This window comes from Plodia interpunctella, chromosome 17 (genome assembly GCF_027563975.2).
Source record: "Plodia interpunctella isolate USDA-ARS_2022_Savannah chromosome 17, ilPloInte3.2, whole genome shotgun sequence".
NCBI classification, from domain to species: domain Eukaryota; kingdom Metazoa; phylum Arthropoda; class Insecta; order Lepidoptera; family Pyralidae; genus Plodia; species Plodia interpunctella.
In genome coordinates, this window is record NC_071310.1 from 4,405,825 (window position 1) to 4,433,568 (window position 27,744).

The 27,744-nt window shown below is 33.9% G+C and overlaps 1 protein-coding gene across 6 annotated transcripts in view; it reads right to left on the bottom strand.

Annotated features, from left to right (window-relative positions):
• Positions 1 to 11,883: 11,883 nt before the first annotated feature.
• The window catches only part of LOC128677215 (nephrin-like), an 87,057-nt gene continuing 71,196 nt past the window's right edge, over positions 11,884 to 27,744 (bottom strand). For all 6 annotated transcript variants that reach the window (XM_053757900.1, XM_053757899.1, XM_053757902.1 and 3 more), the window contains exons 10-18: positions 26,303 to 26,462; positions 19,377 to 19,538; positions 18,909 to 19,043; positions 16,708 to 16,887; positions 16,286 to 16,444; positions 14,022 to 14,276; positions 13,811 to 13,879; positions 13,652 to 13,728; positions 11,884 to 13,391 (exon numbers count right to left, since the gene is read on the bottom strand). In XM_053757900.1, the coding sequence (XP_053613875.1) occupies positions 13,077 to 13,391; positions 13,652 to 13,728; positions 13,811 to 13,879; positions 14,022 to 14,276; positions 16,286 to 16,444; positions 16,708 to 16,887; positions 18,909 to 19,043; positions 19,377 to 19,538; positions 26,303 to 26,462 (1,512 nt within the window). In that variant the 3' untranslated portion in view covers positions 11,884 to 13,076. The remainder of the gene's footprint in view (positions 13,392 to 13,651; positions 13,729 to 13,810; positions 13,880 to 14,021; positions 14,277 to 16,285; positions 16,445 to 16,707; positions 16,888 to 18,908; positions 19,044 to 19,376; positions 19,539 to 26,302; positions 26,463 to 27,744) is intronic.

Here is a 27,744-nt window from a genome sequence, read left to right on the forward strand (position 1 = left end):
CAAGCTTGTTCTCCGCCAAAGATGTATATTTTAGGTCTTTGGTTCGAAAATGGTAATTCAAGATTGGTACTGGTGGCGCCATCTATGATTTCTAGTTGTGATGACTGATCTAGTTTAGATGTAGTTTGCGACTGAAGTAAATTTTGTGGGTCCAAAGTGAAATCTAGTTGGTTTTGTTTTAATCTCTGTCTTTTCCCCCTCAAAGAAGTATTAATTATCCTCTTTGAACACGGCGAGTCACTACATATGTGGGTAAGCTTTTTTATTTTTAGCTCGTAATTTTTTATTATGTTTTTTAGAGAGGCATTTTCCTGTACAATGTTACATATTTCGTTGTCGGCAATATCTAATTTTTCTTGAAGCAATTTATTTTCCTTTTCTAGTAGTTCAAGTCTGTTTACATCTGTCAATAGTCAATGTCGTCAACCTTCTTCGGGAATGCTAATAATTGCGTTTCAATTCAACTACCACGTCTAAGTGTAGTCGTCTCGTGGTAGTATATAAAAAGGTCCTTTTCTAGGACGAAACCTGAAGTCGTTATCTATTTACTTTTATGTGTATATAAAAAATATTATAACACAATGTATAGATCGTCTAACTACCTTCGTATTCCAACTTCATATCAAGAGGTTGGGGAGATTTGAACTCTATAGGGTTCATAATATAAAATGAATTTCACATGCGTAAATACTTCTGTATCTAACATGCGATATACAAATAAGAATCTAAGAGGTTTTCTCCATCGCGGAACGTATTGCACTTTGCATGTCAATGAAGGCTGCATCCGACAAAATACACTCGGGCTCGTATTTACTGCACATGCAATCATGTCTGCAGCCCCGGTGAATGATATGGGCACATACTATAGTTATTTGGTTCTGATACTGTTATAAATCTTAATCCTACCTAACTACTTTTGTAAGCTAACTTAGGCTGATTTTGAACAACGAATTTTCTATGAAATTTCGTAATAAACAACTGGCATACAAATTAGATACAGTTTTCGTTACAACAATTTACACGTGTTTTTGCAAATAAAATATTTTTTATCTTTTTATTTTTTAAGTTTCACGGATTGAGGGCACTCTTTGGTGTCCAAAGTCTCTGACATTAGAAAATATCTTGTCATAAAAATAGATGCCAATTTAGTAAATAATTTATGGAAGCTAAAAATAAACGAAACAATACCCCACAATCCCGACATAAAATCCCGATTAGGAATTATCGGCGATCTTTCAATTTTCGCCGCGATCCCTTTTGCGTCGCTCCGTTATATTTTTCTAAACTTTGTTATAGTCAAAGGGTATTCCCTTGGCCTTAAGATTTACTGTCATAACTAAGTTTGTATGAGCGGGCGCGATAAAATAATAAAACATGTCTGTTTTGTGTCTGCTCGATCCTCCGGGAGGAAAAACTAGCATTTCTCTCGATTGAGAATGAATGTCACGTTTACTTGCACTTGTGAACAAATATTTGTGGTAAAAGCATTCTTTTAAGTTATATCTAATGTACAGGTATTTTTTGTTTTTTTTTTTGACGTGTTATGTTACCCTTCTCGAAACGAAGGAGAAAGTTTAAATTATATTGTGTTTGACGAGTTCGCAATTATATATTTATATCCTTATGCATTTTTATCACAATTTAACAAAATAATTTCATTTTATGTCTGATATATGGTAGCGGCGACGACATATTTTTACACGGTAATTCTTATATCTTGGTATATGTGATGTTTAGTACGAAACATCAATAAAATAAAAATCACTTACCTACATATTATTATCAGAATTAAAATCATGACTTTTGAAGTTAATTATCAAACAATCAATAGGTACGATCAAACATCGGGAAAATAGGTTAAACAAGTACATTAATTAAAAAAGTTGTAATTACTTGGTTATTAAAGCTGAGGAATAAAGAGATAAATAGCTTTTATTTCTTTGTGAATTGCTTGTAAGAATGTGGAAAATTATTGACATAAGCTGAATCATTTTATTAGAATACATATATTTTCTTTAGCTAAAATTACAATCTCAAAATGTCATGTTTAAAAAATAGCCTATGTTACTCTTAACGTTTCGTCTGTCTCTGTGACTAATGTCGAGTACCTACTAATTCCATGCTAATGTCATTAAAGTCGGTAGCTTTTGTATTTATTCATCACAAACAAAAAAAATATACAATTCTTTCAAACAAGAATAAAAATCTTTTATCTTTATAACATTCGTGTGGAAAATCAAGACATAAACTCCGTATTTGCGGAATTAGGTAATTCGTGATATTTCCTGGGATTGGATTGTTACTACTACAGTTATCGGGTTCAATTTAAACATTCCTCAAACTAAAGGTGGGTGGAGCTGCGGGGGTCAACTTAGCTCCCGCAGTTTCGCATTTCCTCGCTTAATTTATAGTTTATAAGAATTTCTAAAATTTAAAAATATTTTAATCGCAGCAGCACGAGGTATAAGTAATTAATAAATTATTAGCCAGAACTTTCGTAACCACAATTCATTAGCTATCTTTCTAGTATATATGCTAGACACAATAACATTTGCTGTATCACCAGATAAAGCCAACAAAATAGCCATCTTAGATCTTAGACCGAAAATTCCTGTTTGAAGGCATCTTTAAAGCGCTGAAAACAAATTCCGTTGAGGCCATAACTAAAGATTAGGCCAATTTCGTGTGATATCCGGATCTTGTGTGACCCATTTGCTGGTTGAGCGTGGTAAATGGTTTTCTGAACATCACTCCGATGTCCCTAGAGCCTCTATTACCGCCTCAATACGGAAATACTGTCTTTTACTATCTGCCATGTATCTTTTGTTTGTGGTGTTCCGAATTTTAGATGTGTTTTGAGTATATCCTGTATGTCCTTGTGTCTTATATGTACAGATATGCGAATGTAGGTTGGAGTGGTTTGATAAGATCAACATATTTTTAGAATCTAATAGGCAGTGTGTATGTATAATCCTATGTATAAATCCTTGTTAATAAATTGTCTAAGCAACAGTGAAAATTGCACCAAGAATTCAGAAGAAAGCTTAGAAACAGAGGCGGCGCGGCGACGACCTTTTCTTTACACTGTTGTGATTAATTCTTATTAATCCCCACCCTACAGATTTTTTCTTAGTAAGTATTCTGGAATGTAATAGAAAAAGCCTGTTGAATTTCATACAATCTCACATGATTGTGAATTTTAGTATTCAATAATGGACTGTTAAATTTGATAGACTTTACAAAAAAAATATCCATAACAAATAGCATTGTCAAGTTTGAAATTGTATCTCGTTCAAATCTAACATTTTATACGGACGTTAGTGTTATTTCTTTCATATTTATTGCTTTGCTCTTAAATTACAAACATGAAACGGTTGCTGGACAATACAGTATGTTATTTACACTAACGTCAGAACACGCCATTACGAGCAAGCCGGTTGAAAAGATCGCAGTTTTAAGTTCTGCAACATTTTCTAGTTCAATAATATACTCGTTCGCCGCTGATTGCTCAATTTGTGTCGGACAATGTACCTTGATTCGTTGGAATAGAGTTGGTAATGGATTGTTTTCATGGGGATATAAGACAAAAGGGTAATGACTGTAGGAAGCGAGCATCTGTTGGCCCCTTGCCATTAAGCGGTGCTCGAGGCTCCTTCCTCAGCACCGAGGAATGATCGGGATATTTATTTCATCATAACAGTTAGGTGTATTATATATTTGTACTGTTTGTAGAGATATTCGTCATCTTTGATCTTTATCCTGTGTTGTTCCGCCCTAGAATTGGACCATTCCATATCCTTGATATCATAGGAGGCTAAGGAACATAGACTTGGGATATAGATAATCAATATTAATATTCCCGAAAAGGGATTACGTCAAGCAGGCTGTCAATCAAGCTGTCGGTCAAGCTGCTGTTTGTAAAAGCACAGTATGATCTTTAGAATCTTTAGGTTTTTTTTTACGATGTCCCCGCGACATCACAGCCCCGAACGCACACGGACACACGCGTAGATGAGACAGAGAGAGAGTACCTATTTATTATATAGATCTTATACTTCAAATCTACATTTCACATTCAACAAGTGTACATCCTTTGTAACCATATTTTGTTATCATGTTTTGTGATAAATCTTATCTTGAAGTAATCATATAAATTACATAGATTTGATCAATTTATAACAGTGTTTTCTGAACCGTCACGAGTAGTTATTCCCTAAAATAGGATCTCACTATAAACTCTGAAACAATCAAAAATGGCTTATTTGCTGCAACATATGATAAGAACATTTTTATTTCTCTCATAAATAGGATCCTCCTATGGATGTCGTACGAGGCGACTAAAGGATAAAAAGTCTTGACAAATAATAGTTGCTAGAATACTAAAAGAGGGTTGCCGTTAGGCAGGTAAAATAACAATTTATCAATTACAAAAATTATCTTCAAAATGTAAGGTTAAATTTTATGCATATGTCTTTTTAGCGTCATTCACCACTATTTAGTTGACACCACAGTTTAGTTATTAGATTGTTTAGTTAGGCACAGTTTGACGTGGACAGAGCCGCGGGCAATGACTAATAAAATAAAGGAGAGAGGGTTAATTATGTATATTGATCACATAGAAATTGATTGTATGACGGTGATGGTTTTGTATCATTAAAATGTCGTTATCCTTTCTGGTTCAGCTTGAATAGGGCCCAATCATTGTAATTACCTATGTGATTCATAAATACGTACATGTGATTGAAAATAATTGTTCGTTTTTATAAGTTCCTATTGTGTGAACAACACTATGGAGATATTATTGTTGAAATAATGTACCAATTTACTTTCTAACAACGATGTAAAAAATTGGTTCGGATTTTAGTTTTGTAAAAGATTATTTAACGTATTACAAATATACTTTTAATTGTAAATATGAAACACAATATCTGAATAGAGTTTAAAACTGTTTGTAATATATAATATTTAAAATATATAAAAACCCAATGTAGAACAAAATTATGAATATTTCAATTGATGATGATTTGATTGAAAGTGTATGGTTAATTAGTAGGTCTTCTTCATAGTCATATTCCTTATGGCTGAGGTTCGCGGTCCTTACGTGGAATGAAACACACACAACAACTTTCTTGGCATTATTAATTAAGTGGTTTGCATTACCTTCTCCATTTCACACACAAGTTAATAACAATCAACCAGTGTGCAGGTTTCCTTACGATGTTTTCCTAAACCGGATGCAAGTGGTGGTCAAATACATGAGTCAGATTGGTATACAAAGTCATATGGCACGAGTAGGATTCGAACCTGGGACCTTTCGATCTACAGGCGGGCGTCTTAAGCAATACGCCACCGCCGCTTCTTTTGATAGCATGTCGCGGCTGCTATCATTATATAGATATACCTACGTTTTTATTTGATCAAATTATATGATATATTTAGAACAATTTCCATTCCTATTCTTGGGCGGAACCACACGCCACACACAAATTAACCATTGATATATACATCTTTAAATGAAAAGAGCAGTCAACATATAAAATGGCAATTTGAACAATTTTATGCGCGCCCAGCTCCTGTTAAATGACCTTTGAAATATATCCTGAATATTCAGTGGGGGTGTGCGTTCATACGTACGGTATATAAATTCTTACGAGTTAGTGAATATTAATTTAAGCTAACGTTTAAGCGTTTAGCAGGAGCCTGTACGCTGAACATGTCGTATGTAAAATAAAGTGCAGGTTGATTTTATACCTTGATATGAATTCATAACATTGCCAATTAATTGCGTTAATAAAATTTCCAATGTAAATTCAAATTCAAATTCAAATCATTTATTCAGAAATTAGACCTTCACCGGCACTTTTTCTCGTCAATTTTTATATTTATAGTTATAACATCTAACCGCTTTGCTATCGATTACTTATATTAATAACTAGATGTTTTCCGGGGCTTCGCTCCTGTGGGAATTTTGAGACAAAATATAGCCTATAGCTATCTCGGATAATGTACCTTTCCAATGGTGAAAGAATTTTTGAAAAAGGTTCGGTAGTTTCGGAGATTATACCGGTCTCAAACATACAAACTCACAAACGTTTACCTCTTTATAATAATAGTATAGATTTATAAGTTTAATGTATTATTTTCTTTAGAATTCGTAATTATAAGTTGAAATATAAATAAATAGTTTTATTGTACAACTAGCTAGTTTAAAACTAAATATAATTAATTTTTCGTAATTTCAATATCAGCTTCATAACCGATTATAGATATCGTATCAATTCTAAGAAACCAGAAATTCTGGCAAATAACTAAACTGGCCGCGAGCCATAACTACATATATTGAAATCTTTCGGAAATTATTTGTATTAAACTCTTATCCTGCCGAGGACAATACACCAAATATTTTTACATATCGGAGAAATGATTTATTTATTCAAAGCAGCCAAAGTCAATCGTTGTCTAATATTAAAACTTAGCTTTAGTTAATAAATATAAACATGGCGGTGTTTGATTTGTAAATTCATTTATATAATTTAAATTAGGCAGGAACTATACACCAGTAAAAAGTCGGCTAGTTTGTTCACCTAAAGCGTATTGTAGAAGAAAATTATAGTTTATGTGTCACGTGACACAGTTAAGACCATATTTCTTTTATCTATGGTTAGACTGACAGCTTCTTCTTTACCTACACTTTGGAAGCCGGCGGTAGATTTAGTTTTGAGTAAACTTTAAACGTCAATAAGTGATGTATTATGTTTTATCGAAGGTGATCAAAACATAATACATCCTGCCAATTGAACAACAATAGGATCGCAATGAATAAAAAACAATGAATTAATTGGTCTGTAGAAACCAAACACGTAGGTACGTGTATTCGTACCTGCGTCTTTCCTACGTAAACTCATACATTGCCTTGGCCACGAAGCCATGTAAATGCCGCAACACAAAGAACTTTCAACGGGCAGGCTAAATCTGAACAACTAGCCAATTTCAAGTGTCCTAAGTTCACGATTCATGCCCGTCGCAGTCATAGTTTACCTGCTCGGCTTTTAGTGCACAATGACGCTGCATAAAATATCGACAGCACAAATGTGTACCTATATTTTTTTTTATCTTAAGCTATGTTTGTTGTGTCCCACTACTACTAAAGGCCACCCTATTTTTTTGTCGCTCATATCTGCCTATTAATAACTCGGGCCATTTTGGTAATAATTTTTCGTTATTCAATGTAATTCCAAATTAAATTTAATACTTCGACACAAATAATAATTATATTGTTGTTTTCGGATATTAGCTTTCATCATTATATATGGATGGATATAAAAAATATTTCATGTGTGGAAATGAGCACATGGCATCGCTTATACAACTTTATTGATTGGGTGGGTGAGACTTAAAACACTCAAGCCTACCAATTATTTGAAAATCAGAATCTTTGCTTTTAAGAATTCACGGAACAATAATTTATCATTCATTTATGACTTTTTAAGAGAAAATCTGTTAATTTTTTTTTCTAAAGGAAAGTTGATCATCTATATTTTCTCTAGTTTACGACATTGTGCCTTTGTCGGCGCGCAGTTTGCGAACTCGAGCGGCGAGCTCGAGCTCGGAACACAATCTTGACCTGATCGTGTGTGCTTTATACTCCACAGAGGACTTATCATAAGAGCTAACTTTACGAGTATTAATAAAGTTACTCATGCAATTAGTTTGCCTGAATCCCACCGTTATAAAATATGACCACATGATTGTGTAATTATGGCATATTTAAAACAGTGAATCATTAGAACCTTATACCTATATTCTGTATGCTAAGGAATTAAAATCCCGACTACACTATGATATTTGGAGCTACCACGGAGGAAATATTCAACCTATAACTTTACTGTAACTTGTTTTTATAAAGTCAGTTTCTACATTTATTTCAAAGATAGGATATTTATTTAGAGGTAATCAGTACGTATTTGTACACATAATATAAAATAGAATTGTATTAACACACAATAATTTATACGAAAATTACAAAAAAAAGGACGCGCTGTTTTTTTTGTGAATATCAAAAAGTAAAATATATACTCACCAGAACTAGATTATTGAGGTGTAACCGACTGAGACCGACTGCAACGCGACTGAACGTAGGTACTTCGGGGTTTAGCCGTAACATATAGGATCATCTGAAAGAAATTTAAATAATACATGACCGTTGCAAGCCCCAAAGTTTTAATTTACCTCATGTGAATCAAGGTCGAGTTTTAATAAAATGTGGTTCATGTAGAATATACAACCTGGAATAATATGTATGACGGTTCCAGGTGGAATAACTTATCCAAAATTCCTAAAGGAGCAAAGTTCCGGGGCGCAATTAGAACAAAATAACAGAAACTTTAATTAACATTCCGAAAAAGACATCAATGGCTGATAAGCTTACAATGTTACCTACGACATTGGCGAAGTTATCAACAGGTTAGGTGAAATCTTCTCCAACTTTTGATTGGGTTGGCTTAAAGTAGAATTTGTATTCAAACTTTAGTCAATCTTCATTGGAGTGTAAATGAAGGCTAACTGAAGTAATTTGGTGCAGACAAAAAGTTTTCAATCCGAATGTGCTAAAGACCTTGTTTTCATGTCGGCGGCAATCATTTCTCACAACAGGATAGCTATTTTTGAAGTTTTATGGGAAGTGCATTCGCTTTTTGTAAAATGAATGAATTTATGATCGATATTCGTGTCGTTGATAACGATAGGTTAGTTTTATGTTTAATCGTTTTTAGACGCATCGATCGACGCATCGACGGCATCTATCTACGAAGAACGTCATCTTACGGCGACAGAACGCTGAATGGCGCGATGTGATGTTTCAGGGCCAAAGGTTTAGACCATGTGTCCACGTGTGTATGGAGGAAGGATGTATATACTTGTACATTTATATTTATAAAATTCTTGCGTTGCTGAGTAACTGACTGACAGACAACTCACAGCCGAAACTACTGGGCGTATAAAGCTGAAATTTGGCGTGTGGACAGTGTAGGGGGAGCACTAAGAAGGGATTTCCTGAAATTCCCACGAGAAATGGATTTTTACTCACATATGAAGTTGTGGGCAAATACTAGTATACTATATGAAAGTTTGTTCACCAGAGAAGTTGGACTGAAGAAGCAGGTTGTGTATATGAATGTACGCTTCATCGATCGGCCAAACTTATGGTTGCATTACCAGTTGCTTTGTCACATTTCCATCTGAGCTAAGACATTCATGCAAAGACGTCCTATCGAGTCGATTGGTACAAAATACATAACACATCACAAAATGTTTGAATTGGTTAGATATTTATTTTTACCGTCACTTGTGAATATTTAAGCTTCTCCATTTTACTCACTTTTGCAGCTGTTAGATGTATATAATTCTACAAATGAAAGAATTAGCAACGTAGTAAGTCCACTTCTACTGTAATTTTATTCGTCAGAACTCGGCAGTACTTAAATGAAGTAGAGGGAACGCCATTATTACTCAAAGGATTATAAGTATTTTAGTTGGATAAATAGTATTCTTTCTTTATATTGCAAGTAAAGCCTGAATGAAAAATATATATACGACTGTCGTCTGTTAGTTTTAGCACGCTTGTCGCACAAACTACATCTACCAACCGTCTATTATATTTACTTAATTTAGCTAGTTTCGACCGTGAAATTATTCTATCTGTATTGATTATATATTTTTATTATTTTTTATCACAGTAGGCAAACATGTCAATAATACTATAACATAACATAGGCAATAATACTATAATATAACATAGGCAAGTAGCCAGATGGTAAGCAATAATCCCAGTCTATGGACACTAACAACCAAGTAACAGTCACTGATGTCAATGAGTCACCTCTTTTCTTGAGGCCATGGAACTAGAAAGACCGCGAAATAATTTATTTTAATTAATTGGATTATATCTTACTTTTTCCATTAAAGGAACACAAAATAATCCAACAGAGATCTCAGAAAAACAGCGAAAATAAGTGAAATTTTGTAAATCGCTGGAAATTGAACTCGGGCCCGACAAGTTATTAATTTTTAAAAACCTTACGCTGGAAGTCTTGATAAAATTAAGTTTAATTTGCAGCGATTCAGCGCGGACTTTTAGCACATTTTCGCTTGCTTTCGCAAAATCCATCATGATTATATTATCACCCGACATTTTGTTGTTATCTCACTGCGTGGGAGTTGTAGGTAGATCGGTAATGGCATTACTCTGAGATGTAGACTCACCTTTATTCTATAAAGGCTTATTTATTTATTGCGGCTTCGAATATAAATATTGTAATTATGACATTTATGAAAGTTCAAACGTTGTTCTTCATTATAGATGAAAATGAACGAACATTATTAATATGTATATTAAGAGTGGGTTGTACTAATAAATTTTGTCGTAAACATTTACCTTGCGTAGAGAAACGCAAAGTATACCATTTTATCTAAACAACATTGGCGCGTGAGTCAAAGTTAACGTCAAAGTTGATTGGAGTAACCCACCATAATAATCATTGGAGAGAATACTATGTATATATTCTTAGATGATAACATTATTAAGTATTAATAATATTATTTCCGATTATATTAATTAAGAATCTGAATTACATAAACTATATTTACAACCAGATTTCTTATTTCTATACAGATGTGTAGAAAATAGTCAGTCACGAATCCACCAGAACCGCCTAATACCTACACTGGTGTTGTATATTTACAACGCGTTTCTTGAGACACCATGATTCCAGTACAACCGCACCTTTAACTTAGAACCATTAAAGGTGGGTTCCCCTTGGTCTTACAATGGTCTCTGCGGACAAGATTATGTGATGATAACAGCTCACGCGACATTCTTCGCGTGTCTTAATGGCCTTTAGGAGACTTGGATTAAAATCTGACACCATTGTATGAACCTGGCTCCATTGCTCCGCTTTGTCGTGCCGTTCCGTTGTTTCCGTACTCTCGGTTCAATTTCTGGTGTAGTATGCACTTACCCCAATGTGACTTATAAAAAGATGATGAAGAAGATCAATTCGCAAATACTCCGGTCTGGCGGTGACCACGGCGACTGCAAGATCGAAACGTCAGCTAAATTTAAAAAAAGGTTATGTGTTGTAACTCAATCTCGGAAATTTCTATAGAATCAATGAAGTACCACGCCGGGTGAAGTTAGTATAGTATGACGTTTACTCTGTCAAATATCTCATTATTTCAGCTCGAAATTCTTGTAAAGTACCGAAAAATTGCAAATATTTAACATAGCTTGTTTCCATGGGACTACGATAGAGAGCACAAAGTGAATAGAATTCCGGTGACGACAAGCGAGGGGACAGGTGAAGGGTAGGGGAGGGGTATTTCATTACATCTAGTTGCGCGGCTAAATTGTTTATGTATTAAGTTCATAAGGCTTTGAATTTCCCTACATTTATATGAGAAATTCTGACATAGAATTTTTTTTAGCATTGGACCAATGTGCTATACAAATGTGATCAATGTGCTGAAATGAGAAGTGTAGATATGTCATACTCATTCTAATCCGTTTATGTCAATTATATTAATGTTTGACGTATCTGTGTATCTGTCTGTGGCGTCATTAGCCACGTCATATTTTCAATATACATAAGTTATTTTTTGTTTAAAGACAATTTGATCGAAAACGTTCCGTTAAATAGGCTATTTTTTAGTATTTAAATATGAATACATTTGTTTTTCAAATGGCACAAAGTCTCAGTTCCTGCCTGCGTTTAAAGAGTAGAAAACAGATTTTAGACAAATAAAATTTCTTCGTCATTGCTGTAACGGATGATATGGTAAATTATTTTAGGCATATTGAAAGAAATTTTGTTTTATACAAATCAATATTTATTTTTAAATATAAAATTGTCATATCAGATCATTAGGACCACGGAAATTATTGACAGCTACAACAGTTCGATCGACATATTATTATACATTTACCTATGTACTATATCCATTGTTAAACTCTATATAATAGAATCAACACAAAATTGAAACAATTACAAATAGGTATCAAATACAAATGGCACTACCAGTAGGGAAACAATTCTGTTATATATTTAAACAACGTAACAACATATATAAAGGCGTGATACTGTGTCTATATTTACATTCTTTTTGTTTTCATTTCAGATAGTCTTACATATGATTTTTTAGGTACAGTTTACAGTTCTGTTAATAGCGGAATACCGACGAATTTGCAGTTAATTCGTTATTTTACTGAATTAAAAATATCTTTAGTAGATCATCTGGTAAAATAAATCCATTTTCACCATACTTGAAATCGGTTTTTAAACACGTACAGTCTACAGAGAAATCTGAACCCCTAAGAGATGGTGTTTAAATCGCGGGCGGTTCAGATTTCTCTGTGGCAGACTGTACAACGGACAGAATTGTTTTCCTACAATAACAATTTTATTTACATTACATGTTACACGTAAAAAAATTACAACAAAAGCTTTGCTTACAATTATTAAGTACATGTACATACTTATACATCTTTGGTTTCATTTCTTTACCTACGTTTATTTACAATCACCACAACCGAGTTTATTAAAATAAATAGAAATTTCTACAAGCTTCTTTTATCTCCTAAATGCTAATATTTATTTACTATATTTTCTAAGTTGGAGCGCCATTTATAAAGGTAATGAGCTTTCAAAGTTAATATACAAAAGTCTGATTTATATAGGAATACTTCAGTCTGGCATAGATAACACAAACTTTAATGCTACATAAAATAATGTCTAGATTGCATACTGGTTTGAGCAATTTACAAAAAAAAAACAATTAAATTTTGAATAAACAACAAACGCACAGTGGTTTACTGGTCTATTTCTTATAGACCATGAAATAGAATAGAAATGATTCACCACCAAACAAGAATTTAAAGTCTATATGCAAATTAAAAAAAAAGAAAAAGACGTTGATGCATCAATCCTATGATGTTTCGATTTTCAAACAAAATAATTTAATAATTATAAATCTAATAGCGAACCTGTATTTCGTTGAACAAAATCCTAATTGTTCCTCAGCACTTACACGCAACTTTCGGGGCCTGGCAAATTTTCAGCTAAAACATGTTCTCTTCTCCTTGCATTCCCTTTACCTTTGGTCCTATGTAGGGTCGACGTTGCAAGACTACTTGAGCTCAAAGTCGGCCCAGTAAGAGTCAAAGTTTGACTCCCAAATGGAGACCCTACGTTCCCATTCGGACATACAAAATTTGGGCTCCCTAGTGTGGGGCTATTAACTACGAAATTAGGCCTAAAGTTATTTGTTAGTGGTTGAGGAAGGTTCTGGTTTACAACGTCCTCTTGTCTACTGCTGGGCATGTCGCCTGCTGGTGTGAGCTGTTGACAAGACGATGTGTATTAATTTAATATATAAATAGCAAAATTAACTAGACAACATGGTCGTAGACGTAAAAAATTACGAGACGCCGCTCTTCCATTCGCTGCGCAGTGCGTTGTATTTTTTGTGAAACTCACCATTTTCTCGTTTCATTCACTAGCCAACAAATATTTACCAATTGATGACGGTTGAGACGCAAACTACTATATACTAACATTGTGCTTCATACAACAGAGTTAGTTTATTCATGACTTATTACCTGTTGCGGGCGCCCGGCCGTGTCCAATAGTGCCAAGTCCTCCGCTGAGAACACAGCACCGGTTTTGCACCAATCTCCTGAGAAAACAAAAGATAAATGAATCAGGATCAGTTACAAATTGGAGATATTGAGTTAAAAATAAAGTACGAATGTACTCACCTCTCACTTCTTTTATGCTAGGCCATTCATCTATTTCTTCCGTTGGTTGAGTTGGTTGCGTTTCAGAATCTGTAAAAAATATATTATTACTATTCATACGTATAACTTGGTTATAATTTTTACTAATTTTGATTTATTTATTGAGAAGAGAGAAAAGAAAGAGAAAATAAAAAAGCAAATAATATCTCAATATAATTAAAAAAAAAAACACCTGGAGCATTCAAAATATCCGGCTGGGGATCAGGCGTCTTAAGATCCGGCGAAGGCTTGATGGTGTACGCCACTACATATCTCCTGCCGCCATCGCTTAGTTCCAGCATGTCTCCCGGGGGGTGTTTGTGGGGGGGCTGGGAACGACGCCGGCGGGCGCAGAGGGCAGCAAACGCTATGCCACCAATTGCAAGAGTCACGCCTAATGCTGCTGCCACTACCACGCCTAGGGTAACTCCGCCCATGGTGCCTTTATCTGTTGAAAAAATGGTCTAATTATTTTATGGCTAGGATTTCATGATGACGAAGCCAATTGCAAGATTTTAATCATTCTGAATGAATTGGCTATTCTTCAACTAATCAAATGAGATAGTTTTTCTTATAACAAAATTGAAGCTTGAAAAGGATACTTCAATGACACCGAAAAAATAGCAATATCATAATTATTAAAACTGATCAATTAAAGTGACATTGAATTATCGTGTTTAATTGTTTAAATACCTTCATACATTTTATTTTTTACTTAGTCGAACAGCCAATTCATATATAATATTTGTGTAAAAATTATTATATAAATTGGCAATTCGCATTCGAGGTGAACCGAACGCCGCCTATATAAATACATAACATTATTTAATTGTATTAACCAATTTGTATGTTGATATCTGTGGGTTTTATATTTATTTCGAACTTAATCATAGAAAAATATTTTATTAGTTTACCATATATATGTATATCATGTATGTATATAATTATCTTATGTATATAGGGTGGTCCATACTATACAGATTAATATTTTAAATATTATTTCTAATATCATATTTAGAAGTTGTAAGTAATTATTAGCAAAGTAATGGAAGCCACCAAAACTTTGCTTTTAAATATAATCCTAAAGCTTGGAGTTCAGAAATTTTCTGAAATGTTTTAAATGCCAGGCATTTTCATGAATAAGAGAAGAATTTTTATTTTATACTAGTTGTTATACGCGACTCCGCCCATGGCAAAAGCCATTCCATCAATCTATTTAGGTATTTCACCCTTCGATCTTGGAGATAATAAAAACAATTGAACAACACTAGCATCGCAATCGGATCTGGGCGCGCGGGAATTAAAAAAAAATGAAATACGTTTTGGCCTCTGGTTTTAAGAGTTTTATATGCCTTTGATGGTGAGCTCAAGGTAAAATTAATCTTAAATTTAGTAGGTAATTTAAGATAGAGGATCAAGATACGGGAATATTTGTTATTCGACCTTGTAGTATTATTTTTTTATGGAAAACAAATTTATGAAAAACTTGCTGATGAGGTAGGTACGTATTCTGATTAAGGAATTCGACCGAATGTAAAATTACTTTTTTAATCCCTCGATCGCGAAAAACAGAGACACAAATAAGTATTACCTTTGCACAAAAATTCCTATTTATAAGTTTTATATTTACACTATTTTGTGTACATAAATAAAAAAAATGTTATCCTGTAGTATTGAATGGTTCAATAATTGTTTTGTGAGTACAGTGATTCTAATAGGAGTCGTGTGCTAAGTTCGCAAACTGTATTACGTGGGCGAGTGTACTATCATACCATCTTTCATTAGGTGGCTGTAGCGGTACAATTAGATAGTGGTCCAGTCTCGGGAGAATGGTGGGAGGTTTTGGCTGGCTTTGTACCTGTTTATGCGATACGGGGGTGTTTAACATGGATGTTTGTTGCTATGAAATTAAGTCACGGCATTTAGGTAGGAGGTGGGATATTGTTTTATAAAATGAAATGAAAGGAACATGCTCAGATGACAGAGAGATTTTTTTATAGTGTGTATTTTTTTTTACTCAATCACGCCAAATCTACGAAGCGCATTTCTATGAAATTTGGTACACAAGAAGAATGTATCCTGGAAAAGCATGTACAGTTCACTTTATCCCCACTGTTTTACGAGTACAAAGATCCGTGGCGCAGGTAGAACTTTACAAAACAAATATAGCATAACAAAACTGACTATCTAGGATCGAAATATAACAATGACTTAAATAGCGATGTGCCGTTCTCGGCATTGCGAGAATGCACGCAACTGTCAGAAAATATTCTCATGGATTCCCAAGAATTTTCTTCAGATCGATCCCGTGAAATTTCCGGTGAAAAATTTTCATAGAAATCTGCGGGATTCTCAATGCAGGAAATTTTCAAGAACAAAGATATTCTCATTGGAACATTACTTGTTTAATAAGTATATGTTTATTTTGTCTTTCTTTTACATAAATAAAATAAATACCTGTCCTCCTAGCTGCGTCGTTGAAGGCAATATTTTCCAGTAAGGTTTTTTCCGATTCCCCCTTTAGGTTTTTGGCGTAGATCAGCAAGTTGAAAGTGGCACCCTCGTCGCCGGCTGCTGAGACATGAGCCAGGTCCAGCTTGAACTCAGCTAGCCCATCTACGAAGAAAACAATCTAATTAGTTGATATAGGTGGGACATGCATCTTATGAGGAAATATTGAAACGCTGATATTGGTACTAAAAGTGGGCTACAGTTATATTTATCTATTTGTATTTATAGAATTTGTATTGGGTAATAGCATATAACAAGGAGTAATAAACGTAATGCTGAGTTTCCATGCATTAATTTTATTCATTCATGCTGTTCTGTTGATGTAGTGGTATGTTGTGTGTAGAAAGCAGAGTGCTGAGTATCGTTACCGGTGTCATTGACAGCGCTGGTGAACCTCGTCCTGCCGGTGCCGGGGTCGAGCGCCTCCAATATGAACCTCTGAGGCAGCCCGCCGTCGTAGCCGGCCACACAGCGCACGAGCAGCCAGCTACTGTCCACGCTGTTGTTGCTGGCAGTCAACGAACAGTTCCTAGGCGCTGATGGCCGAGCTAGGAAAAAATAAAGAATATATAAAACCACTTACGCAACTGAGTGTCTGACAGGTAAGACACAGTCAAGACTGCTTGGCGTAAAAAGATATTCGGTATGTAAATTCCTTAGGGAGCACTGACAAAGAATTCCCGAAAATTCTCATTGGAATGGAATAAACGGTTGTTTTATTCGCGTGTATAATGTTCCATTTCATAATCAAGGACGTTAGGATTTTCCACAGAAAATTATATAATTAAAAGATTTTCTATCATATAATTTCTCTATATTTATACTATCCAAATTAAATACTAACGAAGGAATTAGTTTAAATCCAATCGTTCTTATACCATAGCTGTCCTTCGTTTTTATATTCGACCTATTTACAAAATGAACATCCAGTTTACATTTCGAACTAGAGACGAGAGTATTAAAGTGGAATTAGGAGTTGCTGGTGCATAAAAGGGCACTATATTTTTATTCACATTTAATTCATCTGAGGATAAAATGTATTTTGCTTTTGAGATCAGGCGGCTACCTATGTACTAGAAACACATATAAGAACTTCAGCAATAAACAATAAATACTCGTATATGTAAGGATAAATATAAATTCTTCAATTTCAAGGTGATATATTGCGACTGGTCTGACAATTTAGCACGTTATATGTTATAACAAACTGTTGGGATATTAAACGTTGCGGGTATTTCGTTGCACCTCGCAGCAGCAACTCATATTTCCCCTTGCAATCCGAGGAATTAAAATTTAATTGAGCACTGGAAGCGTCTACAATTTCTCTGCAAAGAAAAATTAGTTTTCGCTTTTTTACTTGAAGGAAGCATGATAATTAGAAAGTAATTTTGTTAGGCGGTTTGCAGTAAGAAAGGGAACATAAAATATATATCTGTAGGTATTCACTAAGATTGACTTTAGTATAGTTTAATCCAGCTAATGTACAAACATATCCTTTCAAACCTACATGTTGTTTCATATTTTACCAGAATGTATGTAGTTCATTTGCGAAACAATAAAGTTATTTCAAACAAACTGTATTTATTCGGTGAATACATGAATGACCTATACCTATCTCCCATTTATATTCAAACCACAGCAAAGATGCACATTAATAATCACTTTGGTCTATTTTCATAACTGTTATTCACAACTAGTTACAATAAAAATGAAATTTACTTCACCATTTACACCATTAGTTATCAAAAATTCAATTTCATAAATCTGCTACAATGTTATCGTATCCAGAGGCATAGGGCTTCGTACAAGAGTTATGAGATTCGGCGTACGCGACAAAAGCCGCACATTGGAATTATAAAACGTGAGCCATTTTGGCTCGAGCTGTTGATTCCTATGTACAATTAGAACCATTTGTACAATACTATTCATACCGCAGTTTATTTAGAGTATATACTAAATGTAGTGATGATGTTAAATGTTTAATTTGGTAATTATCCAATATTGCTTTAAAGTGCACTTTAAAATTAAAGTACAGTACGTAACAGTGTAATGTATTATAAATTAGATGATAAGTTGTTCAAAATATTTTGGTGGAATTGCCTGCAATATCTGTATATAGGTGGGCTGTACGTAGTCAGGAACAAGAAGTGTATGGATATGGATATTCAATAAAGAGTAGTGTTTCCTTATTAACTCGCAATATCCTGCTTACCAGAGAACTTCCTTACTAACTATAATGAAATAAAGTGTTTCTGAAAATTCACAATAGTTTGTAAATTTTCAGAAACACTTTCAAAAACACTTTTAAGGTGTACCCACCTAGAGACCTCCTTGACCTTCACGAGGAAATTTTCTTACCAACCCTGGTGCTCTTTTACGAGCAACCATAAGATCTGAAGGTAATGTTTCCGAATATTTTCACTATCCTCCCCTATTGGAGCCTCCTTTGCCTCCTCCTTGCGTGTAAACTTTCTTACCAACTCAAGTGAAAAGTACTCATCTTAACACGAGCAACCAGGGTCAGAAGGTAATATTTCAAAATGTTAACAATATTCTCCATCTTCCTTACCGGCTGGCACGACCTGGAAGACGCATGGTTCAAGCTGCCTGCCCACGTTATTGGTCCCTCTACAGCTCAAAGTCCCGTAGTCCCTCTCACTCTGCGGCTTGTAACTCAGCTCGCTTGTGCTGCCGTTGGCTGTACCTAGACAATAATAATACATATTATGGATAGAGGTCCATAAATAATAAGTGAGATTTTTATTCTAATAAGTGATAAGGCTACGTCTAATAAAAAGGTATAAAAAGGCCCTAAAATGGGCCTGCCGTTAACTCTTTCTGCTATTGCGTCGTATCAACTGTCAATACTATTCTTATGCCTTAGTCGTCTTGTACAACAAGTAAATACAGAGTACGGTGGTATATAAAAACTACTATCCATATACAAACTCATAAGGCACGAGTAGATTCGAACCAACGACTTGACGGCGGCCATTTTAACCACTGATCACCACCGCTTGATGATAAGTAGTCTTACCAAATTTGGTAGGTGATACATCGAGGCTTTCCCCGCTGTTATTGAATTGCCAGAAGAAGGTCACGTCTGGCGGGTTGGCGGTGACTGAGCAGCGCACGCGTAGCGCTTCGTCAATCTGCGCGCCTAGTACTTGAGGGGACACGTGGGCGCATACTGGGGCATCTGTGTACGAATAAAATAGATTTAAAAATAAAATAATGTTTATGTAGATAGCAAAACATATTGACAAATAAATTATTGGTTGATTGAATATAGATAGCAAAACATATTGACAAATAAATTATTGGTTGATTGATTTATAACAATAGATCCATATATCTTAGTAACAATTTGGTTTAATATAGGTACTATTACTAAAGGTATATATAGTACTTGATAATCTTTAATAATAATATATTAAACCAATAACTAAGTTGCGTAATCAATTATTGTGACTTAGTAATTCTAAAAAAAGCAACTATCTGACGTCTATTATAATTTCCCCGAAGTGAAAAACCGAATTAACTCAAGTTACACGTGCGAATAACTCCGCCTACTTCAACATTAAATTAGAGAGAACAAACATCTTATTACTTAAATAAATCTAACGAAGTTTGCCCGGGACTCGACTCCTTTCCAAATCGGAATGAGGAAGAATGCAATAATTAACACAAAGATGCGAAATACGCTGTATTCAGTTCGTTAAATCGTAACTGAAGTTAGATGTTCCAAATGTTGGCTTTGAAATAATATTTTGTATAATGATGACTCGGTATATTTTAATTGTTTATGAATAAATGAAGTTGTTAAGATAGTATTAAGTGTAGGTGACAATAAAATTTATCAATGGGAAGTAAAAGTTATGATCTAATTTAACCAATACAACGGAACTACTGTTATATTGCATAGATTTAGTGCATAGTTGTTGACGGTTTTGTACATTTTATATTGAACGAAATTAACAATCAAGCTTATTCTATTAAAAATTTACGTAATATAAAATAAAGTAAGTATTTTTTATTTATAAACAAATCTCCGCGGCGATAACACCTAGAATATCACCTTACAATATTTCAATGATCAGGGGCAAAATTCAAGCTGTTTTCAAATAAAATAACTTTATCAAAATTTTATAGTGATTTCTAAAAAGCTGGAAACTACTGGCATTTCAAAAAGACCACAAATAAATCGCAGAAGAAACAAATCCATTTTGAAACAGTGTAGTGCCTGACCATTATTAATTTTTTTTATCTGTGCCATTATTGCACACTAGGTATACAATAATTTAGGTTTATTTACAAAATGAGCATGTGCAAAATGCCTTTAGGTTTTCATTAATATCTCAAATATTTTTTCACGTAAAGTAACCATTTGAAGGAAGGATTATACTTAGTAGAGGAATATGATAATGTTTGCGGATTCATATAGGTTTGTCAAGCTTAAGAGATTGTGGGCCACGTGAATTACAACAGTCGCTATCTGCAATGTTTAGGAAAAAAATAAGTTTAGCATTCCCGACACGACAGAAAAATACTATATGATTAAGCCTAAACCTAAATTTTACAATGAATAACATGAAAAAAAAAAAAACAAATGATTTAAGCAGTAATTAATGTTCCTCTCAAAAGGACATGACGATGATTAAATAAAGCATTCAGCTTGTTTTCACTGTCTGACTTAAAACAATGTTAATAAAATAAATATAGATGCAGTAATTCCTAAACTAGAAGTATCTGTATTGTGTTTGTATATATATAACTAATTATCTAATTTAAAGTCTTGTATAAGGTTATAGTATTTCTGTTACAACACAAAATAAGAATACGCTAACAGCGCGTGAACATTAAAGCGTGAGTATGGATGGTATCGCGATTTTGAGCCGCTTCTTCACGTTGGCAGATGCATTGGCAGATATCATCTGCCGATACGTCTGCCTACGTGTAGAGGGGTGATTTGTGCGTCTGTCGTAGGTATTCAACGTCGGCCGTTACATCTGCCTCGTATCCGTATGTTGTCTTTGTGGCACAGATCAAAGGGATCTGACGCGGACGTTCGGCGTTGTGTCCACACGTCTGCCGATGCATCAGTCTGATCGGAGTTGCCTTAGCGAGTACACGCAGTGTACACTCTGCTGTTATGCACTGCCAAATAGTAATGATAAGTGCTAAATAAACAAATAGCTGCGGCAGTTACGGTCTCTATATTCATTTTTTAATGTACGAGTGCGAGCGTGTTGCGTCTGTCGCGAATAAACTGATGGATCTGCAGACGTGTGGACAGTCCATGCGAATCCATCGGCTGATGTATCTGCCAATGCATCTGCCGATATATAGAGGCGGCTTTACACATATCGGCGCGGCAACGCGCGTTTAGACCCGATGTTGTGGCAGGCTACTATTTCCCATCAAGTAGGTCATATGCCAGTCTTTCTGCTAAGTAATATAAAAAATATTCATTTATTCTTCACTCACAACCGCCGTTACATACTATAATTCTGGTGCGTGCACGGGGCTTGATTAGATTTATGGAGACTTCATTGGCATCTAGAATAAACTGATGATTGATGTATAAGATGGAGGGACTCCCACACTGCGGATATTGACGTATTCATCAATTATCGCGACAAATTAGTCCCCATGGAAGCCATAAGGTTGGCTTTGATTGATAAAGAAAATATTATTCGTTGAGTTCGATATCTTGTGGAGTTGACATATAAAAGGGTTAATATAAAGATTGATAGATTGCGATGCGTTTCAAAAGATTAGCCAATGACGATGTCATTTATATTTTAAGATATAACATTTCGAGCTTGTTCCCATCATGGAATCAGTAGGTACTCCGTACAAGTCCTACTAATTCCATGGTTCCCATTGCTCAATTACTCTGCGACGTTCTCCGTCATTTTGACATCCGTCGACGAATCGATGCAGAGAAACGTAGAAATTGTATGAAGTTTCGACGTACGTCATCTCATGTCAGTGTCAAGCTCTATAGAAAACAACGGAGCGTGACGTAGCTACCACGTACTGCATCTAGGAGCACTAAGCAATGGCAACACGCTCTTAGAAACCTTATTTTTCGAAATAAGGGTATTTTTTTATTTTATTTGCTTTGAGCGTGACAATAAATTGCACTTTGAAAAATGCTGGGCAGCTACGACATAGAATCGACAAGAAATTGACAAATAATAAAATAAAATAAATGACATATCGTATATCATTTTCAAACCAATAAATTTATATTATTTAAAAGAAAACTTTTAAGTTTAAACTTAATATTTTTAGAAGTAAGATTCTTCTTTAAATAACTTAAAATACTATATGTTCACTGCGCTTGTTCTTTTGATTAAAAACTAGGTAATTTCTTATTGATGCATATGTCATATTGTTAGTTCTAGTAATTTATTTCAATCATATTTAATCAAACCCTGCAACGCAATGTAAATTCCGGTACCAATCTATATTAATATTTCAATCAGGATAGATGTTATTAGTTAATTAATCTATAACAGGGGTTAATATGAATATGTAGGCTGATTTAATAGATGATATTAAAATATATACGCAATATATCACTTGTATCTACCTACAAATAATTATAAGGTTAAATGAGAAAAGGCAAGTACAGAATTCCCAAAGAGGATCGATTTCAAGCTGACGGCCAGTTTTGCCCGCGACTTCGCCCGTGTAAATTGTAACTGCGAAAGCGATTGATAATTTTCTGCCAAACTTTCACCACCCGTTATAAGTCTTAACCACGTGCATACCAAAGTTTATCAAAATCGGTCAAGAGGTTTAGCCGTGAAAGCGGAACAGACAGATAGACTTTTGTTTTTAATAATATTAGTATAGATTCAATTCAAACATTAAACAACACGAAAAAAAATCACCCAGAATAAAATATATTGTTGCTAGCAAAAAGTATAGTGAACCAATTTTATCCAATAAAATAAAAACAGGTTGAACTGGGATGAGCAGACGTTGAGACAACTTGGACGCCGTCCAGGGGTCGTGGCCTGGGAAAATGGAATCGGACAGAGAAGAATCAGGTGATTACATAATGTTAATAATAGGTCATAAAAGGTGGAGTCATGGCGTTGTGATTGTTGTTCTTAGCTTGAGACTGGTTGAATGGGACTACCAAACTTATAGAAATGACGAAAATCTATTATACGATATATATATATATAGATATAACAAATGACGAAATTCTATTATATGTATAGGTTGTTTGAAATATTTGCTACTGTTAAATATTACATTTCATCTCATCACAGTTCGCAGACTTTACTCAATGTGTTCAATATCTTCAAGATCTGCAATATTTGTCCATAATTTTCTGGATGCGGCTCACTCAAAAGGGATAGACACATTTGTTTTATTTAGAGTACTTAAACTTTATACTAGAATTATATAGGTATCTATTTTATACAAGACGATTTTGTAAACACAAACAAAATTGTTATATACATATATTGGATTCAAGTATTCAAATATATTTGTAGTAAAAACTGTCATTTCTCCCCATAAATACTTATTTACTAATTAGCTGATCGGGCTTAGTACCGAAAATTTAAATGGCATTAAAGTTGGGCACCAGTCAAATTTTATTGACTTTAACTTTAAACCATACGCATTTTTTTACAAACGGTGATAGCGGCTCGCAGGTTAAAGTTAACGTCAAAATTTACTGGTGTATCTAAGACTAAGCCCATATATATGTTTTTTAAATACATAAATAAAATGTTCTTATTTTGGGACTCAAAAACCCACCCTGCGTATATTCGATACATTATCAAAATTTTTTCGTATTCGTTGACTTTAACAAATCTTTTGTAAGAGCCCAGTGATTGATGTTGCCTTGGAAGGCTTCTTAGAAATGAAATTTATTGTGCAAATATCAATAACAATTTCTACTCAAATGGGGTTATGCTAATTGCTTGGAGTCTATTTCATTTAGATTTGTAAAATGATTCACAGAAATTCGAGAGATTATTTATTATCGAAAATATGTATAAAAAGGTAGGTATTTAACTTTTTACCTAATTAAACTTGTTCTAAACTTCATGAATAGTTTTAGTTATATTTGTAATTCATGAATTAATGTAAATTTAAAGTAGAGTTCATAATTTCAGCCTCTTTGTGCCCACTGCTGAGCATAGGCTTCTGTTCGCGTACGTCCTCTGTCCTGTGCTTCTCTCATCTATGTATAAAAAAATGAAAAGGTAGAGTTATTCAAAGTTAAATCCGAACCTGTATAAATAAAAATTAATCAATACAGTACCTGCCGTGGAATGAACTGGGTTACATATAAGTAGATACTCAGTCTATTATGGTATTTGAAAATGTAATAAAATTACATGTCTTAATTATTTCAATTATATAACAATACATAAAAATCCCTACTACTTACGAAGTATCGAAACAAAACAAATAAATCAACGTCACAAATGAGATCTTTCATAATTGTTACGTCTTAATAAATTAAAACGATGAAAACGAGCGGCTAATTATTTTTTCCGTTGTTCTAAATACGCCGCCATTATTATCGATAAATTGGACGAATCAGGATAAGCGGCGGATACTGTGGACAGCTAAAAAAGGAATTCCCGTTTTGATACGAAAAAATAATCTTTATTATTGAGATGTTTTATTTTTCGGCCGATGTTATCTTTTTCGTCGAAGCTACTATACTATAACATAGAAATAGGATTATTTAAAAGTTAGAAGTGTGTCCCATAATTATGGGAAGCGAAGGAATGGAATCGTCTTAACTAAAAAAATCTTTTTTTAGTTAAGACGATTCAATTCCTTCGTTGGGACTCGATCCTGGGTATGGTGCACCCAGGATTGGTCATGCGTCGATTATTGTCATGCAATGTTTATCAGCGTGCATTGTCATCCAAACTAGACTATTTCAGTTTCAAATTCAAATTCAAATTTTTCAAGTATTGTGGAAATTCGTGCAGTGAATAAAAGACTCCCTGTATTGGGTGAAGTAGTCCTTTTTCCTTATCCTACTAAAATACACGATTTATATTTATTCAATTTGATATATAAATTAATATCTTTATTATTTTTATGTGTGTGTAAAATTTCAAACTGTCCTTCAAGGTGCTCTTTCTATACATTTTTCAGATTTCTGCGATTGTTATGAACGCCACCGACTCTTGTCCTTGTTTTAAGCAGATAATCGCGTTTACGAGGAATTGGAGTAGCTGTTTTTGTAACGAGAGACGAGTGGGGAAGTCAGATATTTTTGTATTATCTTCCTTATTATTTGTTTTAAGAATAAGCATATTTTTTTACGAAAGCTGCCTTTGTAGTTTACCTTGAGTTGTTTGTGGTGCTTACATTTAGAAATAACAATATTATATTAGCGTGCTTTGATCCGCCTTGTCACAAGTACAGTGCGTACGTCACATCTTTATATATTACGGAGTGGATAGACTTTTGAAAATCGAAAGCCTTGTTTAGCTTTAGCTGTATGTAGTATACGCACGAGACTGTCTGACACATTGATAGCCTGAGAAGAATCTCTCGTACTATTTCCCTTGATTGACTAATACGATCTGTGCAGAAAGAGGCGCAGTTTATTACGATATAGATAAATCTTTATTTTTTCGCTCCTAGGCCAGTTTTCATACATTTAAATAAATATAATTGTACTGATAAAAAAAATAAAGCAATACTCGTATATGTAATGTTTATAAAGTAAAATAAATATTACTCATAGGTATGGGAAGACAGAAGACTTTATAAACTAATATTTTTTTATCTAAATCAAAATTTGGTCATCTATTACGTGTGGTACTTACTGGCCAGAAATATAACTGAACACTAAATGCTATTTTGGTATTGTATAATTTTGAATCGTGTTTTCTAAATTCAAAATTACGAAGCATTGCAACAAGTTTACATAAGTAGCGAATATTCTAATATACTCACATTGTATACTAAGATGAGTGACTTGGCTCGCTGTCTCTCCAAAGTCGTTGGCCGCTCTGCAAGAGTAGTCTCCGCCGTTGTCCCGAGCTACCTTCTGCAGGACCAGCGACTTCGTGCTGACTATCACTCCGGATACCACGTTGTGTAATACTGGTTTGTCCTGTTGGAAAAAAATCTAACATTAAAGTAAGAAAATTTGTGATCTATTCATTTAAAATTATTCAAAATAAAACAATTGTCTATGGTGTTATAAATTGCTATTTGTTCTGAATAATTTTCTTTTTTTTATAATCTTAAAATTTTAAAGTTCAGTTCAATTAAAATTCTGAATTAAAATAAATAATTTTGCCTAGTATGTCTCTAGGATATAAGGAAAGATAAAGTTCAAAATCCAAATTTCACTTTAGACAGTGATTCCACACATGCACTCAAACTGAACCAATTTCGTAGATTTTGCTAGTACATTTACTAAACTAACATTCAAGTTCAATTCAACGGGCAGCAACTTCTGTATCTCGCATAACCACAGTGCTAATGTCATTTTGTGAGCGTAATGTCTGAAGTCTCGCTTGTAACGGGAGTTGCAAGCTTCAAACTATTTAATTAACTCTACAACTGCGGGTTTGTTACACTTACACTCGAATAAGAGAATTTTTGGTATTGTCTCAGTCAGACCATGATTAATTTATGAATAAACATAAGTTAAAAAATACTAAGAATGTTCTACGTTCTAGTACCTACGTCGATATTGGTGACTTGCTCAATTGTTTTAAAATATTTCATCGTTCTATTTTCAAATATTTAGCGTGACTTATAATCTATAGGTATATATAGATTTTCCATGTGGCAATGCATTAGGTCTGTAAATTTTATTTACATTATTTTATTTCAATGGTTAGCTACTTATATATTTATCTAATATGTTTACTACTTAAAAGAACATAAGAACGCAGAACAATTTATCATGTTCAAGGAAAATTTATATAAATAGCGAAGAACGAAAACAAAACTGTTGACCCAACTGATCGCTCTATTTGTACGGGTCCGAAAACATACTTCATTTTTATAGAGATATACAGCTTTCTCTGCTAGCCATATTATAAAAGAGTTTCAGACATTTTCAGAGAGCATATAATATTTTATAACTCTTTCTTTTTAATATTAAAAGAATCAAAAAACCCTTTATATTTTCATTATTTGTATACTTTGACGTACGCTGTACGCACACGCATGTACGCACATAATGTAAACAGTTTCTTTTCAATTATATCCTAAATCCGATAGATGGGAACCGTAAATGTTAGTTAAATTAAATTAAATTATTGTGCACACATTGAATAAAAAGTCAAATACGGACTGATTTGTAAAATCGATTTTCTCATAAAATGCTATAAATTACTTTTTTAGATTATTATGGCGAGTACAATAACTCATTAGAAATT